This window comes from Sinocyclocheilus grahami, unplaced genomic scaffold (assembly GCF_001515645.1).
Source record: "Sinocyclocheilus grahami isolate Dianchi unplaced genomic scaffold, SAMN03320097.WGS_v1.1 scaffold61.1, whole genome shotgun sequence".
Classification (NCBI taxonomy): Eukaryota; Metazoa; Chordata; class Actinopteri; order Cypriniformes; family Cyprinidae; genus Sinocyclocheilus; species Sinocyclocheilus grahami.
Genome location: NW_015505240.1, coordinates 325,326 through 329,160, shown reverse-complemented (window position 1 = coordinate 329,160; position 3,835 = coordinate 325,326). Strand labels below are relative to the sequence as shown.

The 3,835-nt window shown below is 40.8% G+C and overlaps 1 protein-coding gene across 2 annotated transcripts; it reads right to left on the bottom strand.

Moving 5' to 3' along the window:
- Window positions 1-385: 385 nt before the first annotated feature.
- On the bottom strand, window positions 386-3,835 carry LOC107584530 (protein SET-like). Of its 2 annotated transcripts, none has more exons than XM_016271175.1 (8): window positions 3,503-3,835; window positions 2,492-2,549; window positions 2,249-2,391; window positions 2,036-2,139; window positions 1,831-1,944; window positions 1,575-1,745; window positions 1,338-1,481; window positions 386-1,148 (listed from the first exon to the last, which is right to left on the bottom strand). In XM_016271175.1, the coding sequence occupies exons 1-8, from the start codon at window positions 3,573-3,575 to the stop codon at window positions 1,128-1,130; spliced, it is 828 nt and encodes a 275-aa protein (XP_016126661.1). In that variant the 5' UTR covers window positions 3,576-3,835; the 3' UTR covers window positions 386-1,127. The 2 variants fall into 2 exon arrangements, with proteins under 2 accessions (XP_016126661.1, XP_016126662.1); XM_016271176.1 differs by having other exon boundaries at window positions 1,343-1,481.

Below are 3,835 nucleotides of genomic sequence, written 5' to 3'. Positions count from 1 at the left end.
TTCAGATCTAACCTTATAAAAGTCATAACTTGCATGGAGTTAAAAGGGACTAAATTGTAGTAATGACCCAGCTGTCTGCAATACCTTAAAAAGTGATTGTTCCAACACGGAGCACTACTGTTAAGACTCTTTGATGAGATACAATTCAACCTAAATTATAAAATTGAATTAAAAAAAATAAAAAGTTTTAAAGGTGTACCATTTAAAACAAAAGTGTATAAAAACCTCTGTACTCTTAACCTTGTTCATTAGTACATCTCCAATAAAAGAAAGCAGGTGGAGAAAAGACCAGTTGTAGAGTTCTTTAAGATTCTACAGGCTTTATTATCTCATTTAAATAATCATTTAATTAGCCAAGCTCAAAATTACAAGAAGTTTTTTTGTTTTGTTTTTATTAAAAATGTTTCAAACCTCATGGGTGTCTGTAAAACATTACAATGAAAATTCAATCAACATAAACCCAAATGTTGATGTGTCAAATGCCCACTTGCCCCACCCGACCCCATTGAACTGTCAATATTAACTGCCATACCCTGATATTGACCCCAAAACATTTACAAGAGTTGACCGGAGCTAGCTGGTGCTTTCCTTTTGTCCAAAACATCACAGAGGAAAAACAGTGTCAACTCTTTGGGGCCCACCTCTGCATTAAAGAAAATATACAAAAGACAAAGAAAAAAGTGGCTAGGTATGTACGCTATGATTAGATCACTGCACCATGGCTTATTACTTCAACTCACAACCATTCACAGAAAAAAAAAATCATTTCATATACTTAATATATAAACTGCTATTTACTTAAGTTTAGTCTACAGAGAGGATGACGTGCAGATTGTTAATATTTTGTATTTGTCTTTGGAGATGGTTGTAATTAAAGATGACGCAAGAGGCTTCAGCAACGAGATGCCACTAGTTTTCCAATACAGGAACTGTATGTCCAGGGAATTAACAGGGTTTAGACATGGACAGGACAGGAGAGGATTCAGTTGAACAGAAGATGGAGCACAATTTTTTTTTTTTTTATAAAAATAAAGAAATAAAAACAAAGCTTTTTGCTCCCATGGTTGGAGGATGACTTCAAAAAGGAAAGAACAGGTACAAGTGTTGGAATATGTCCTTATCAGCCTTTAGTCATCCTCCCCATCATCCTGAAAAAGAAGGGGAAAATATTTAGGGTCGAACTGTGCCAGTTTCTGAAGTTTTTACAAATAATGAATGATGCACTTTCTAAATACATTTTAAATTAATGTCCACTAATAAACCACAAAAACTGCCATGCATTAAAAATAATTGTAATTTGCCCTCAAATTAAAGCCAAAGCTTTGAATAATTCTCACCTCACCATCTTCTCCATCATCCTCCTCTTCGTCTTCCTCTCCCTCTTCCTCATCCCCTTCTTCATCAATGTCCTCCAAACCCTCCTCCTCCTCATCATCATCATCCTCCTCGCCTTCACCCTCTTCTTCATCCATATCAGGAACCTGAGAGAGAGAGAGAGAAAGAAAGATAAATACAAGTTCTGACTTGCTATGGCTAATATACACCTGCAGTAATGCAATAATAATACTTCATACCAGGTAGTACTGCAGAGGGTTGGGCCAGATGTCATCTTTAATGACCTCTCCGAGTTCATCAGCCCCTGCATCGGAGTGATCGGTGAACCAGGTGAAGAAGCTCTCTGGCTCTTCATGTTGCCTTTTCTTCCCTGCCTTGTTCGGTGTCTGTCCAGTACGCTTCGTCAGGTCCTGCATCAACCATAAAGTTAACGTACACCCAAAAAGGAACAGCATTAGGCCAAAACGGTCCAAAAAAAGAGAATTGTTAACCCACCTTTCCAGCCTTCCATTTGATTTCAGTGGATTTTGAAGATGGGTCACCACTCTCGTTCAAGTGGAATTCTTTTGAGAGGACTTTGTTTTCAAAGTATGGATTTTCATCAAAGTACTGCAGAGAAGGTAAAGTTTCAGGTCAGACAATTGGTTTGTCACAGCTGTGCATTACTTTCAGACTCGACCAGATGAAAAAGGGTACTTACAAAATCTATTCTGTAGCCTGACTTGATGTCCTCAAACTCTGTGACCTCCACTCTGGTCAGGTAATGAAGTGATTCTTCATCCTCCTCACCGAGCAAGGCTGAGACTATTAATCAAAAACAATACATTAGAATAGAATATATAAACCCATATCAGAAATCAACCATATTTAACATCACCATCAAATGGTCCCAGTATTATATGCATCTTCTCACCTTGTGGATGGTTGACGAATGTTGTGACCCAGAAGTTTGGAATTTTGGCTATGAGTTCTGATCTCTTCTGGAAGAATGGCTGACGTAGCTTGTTGTACTTCTGCTCTACTTTTAAAATCTCCTCACTCGCCTGCTCATTCAATCTGAGGAAAGCAACAGAAGTGGAAAAATACAAAAGCATTAATAAAAACTGCATTAAATGTGACATTACAAATGATACTTGAGCGGCGATGGCAAACTTACCTGTCGATTTCATTCTGTACTTCATCAATGTGTTCAATTGCCTCCTGTTGCTCTTTTTCTGAAAATGCAATAAACGGTAACATTAACAAAAAGGCTAATTCGCTATACCATTAATATCCTGCAAAAAGTAGGAGAAAAATTGCACCTGCAAGCAATCCGTATATACGGACTAACATAAAAGCATGACTTCACAAATTACACATGCAACTATACACCAAACAATGCATTCGTACAATGTAAACACGATCTATTTCGTAAATCAAATGAACAAAAAGCACCATTATCTAATGCCAGCCTCATCCGATTCAAAAACACAAAGACAAGTTAAAAGTGAAACCGGGGTGTTCACGCCGAACGACCAGCTCAATCCGGTGCCGTTTCAGCAGCAGCTGCGCAAGGCCGCGAGGTTTAAACGGAGGAGGAGGCCACGCGCTGGGCCAGATTTACCTTCCTCCCAATGAATTACACATTACTGCCGTGCATTAACAGTTAGATCGGATTAGAAAGTCATTTCGACCTAATTGAGCGTCATCAAACACCTTTACAGTGGTTTGTGATGCAGCGTGGTTCAATGACACATGCGGGAATGGCTCGTGATGGCGGGGCAGACACAATAACCAGTTAACGTTAGCCTATTAGCACACAACATGAGCGCAATACAGCGCACAAATAACACTCAAGCCACATTGAGCTTGAAAGACACAGTTGAGCACAAATAAGTGGAAACAACCTGGAACTGTGCTGTTTTTATAAATTAAATGGCGCGCGAGCGCAATATTCGTCGCGCGTGGCACAATAAAGCCTCCGCGCGAGGAAACATGGCCTCCGGCGCGCGCAACATCCCTTTGCTGAAATTACACCGCGAAAAAGACTTCTGCTGGATTAACTCGGGCTTCGTTTAAAGGTTAAAATAAACACCAAGCGGCTAGTTAGAATTGATATTCGTGCTTTAAACGCAAGAAATGGAAGTTACTGAAAATGGCGGTGCGCAGGAGACCGCCATTACTTTACCCGAGGTCTCGTCCGCTCCGTCGTGATTCGAGTTCTGCTCCTTTCGGCTCACTTTCGCCGCCGACGCCGACATTATTCCTCCACAGCCGAGGATTTGCCTTCTTACTCCTAAAACAAAAACTCAGGAACGTCCTCCTCCGTTCGAGGAAAGCGAAAGTAGGGGGAAATAAAGTTGGTTCTAGCTCAGTTTAGAAGTGCGACTATCACAACGCGTGTTGCGCTTCCCCTCCACACATACAACACACGCACACTCAAACGAGAGATGCGTAATTGCGTATCACGCCACGCACCTCCTCTTTTCTGACACCCGCCACTGTGCTCGCATGCGCCCCC

Excerpts from the sequence above, each read along its gene's own strand:
- LOC107584530 (XM_016271175.1), bottom strand. The coding sequence starts at position 3,575 with ATGTCGGCGTCGGCGGCGAAAGTGAGCCGAAAGGAGCAGAACTCGAAT. Across the intron at positions 2,550-3,502 it reads CGGAGCGGACGAGACCTCGG|AAAAAGAGCAACAGGAGGCA; the intron begins GTAAAGTAATGG and ends TTGCATTTTCAG. Across the intron at positions 1,945-2,035 it reads CAGGCTACAGAATAGATTTT|TACTTTGATGAAAATCCATA; the intron begins GTAAGTACCCTT and ends CCTTCTCTGCAG.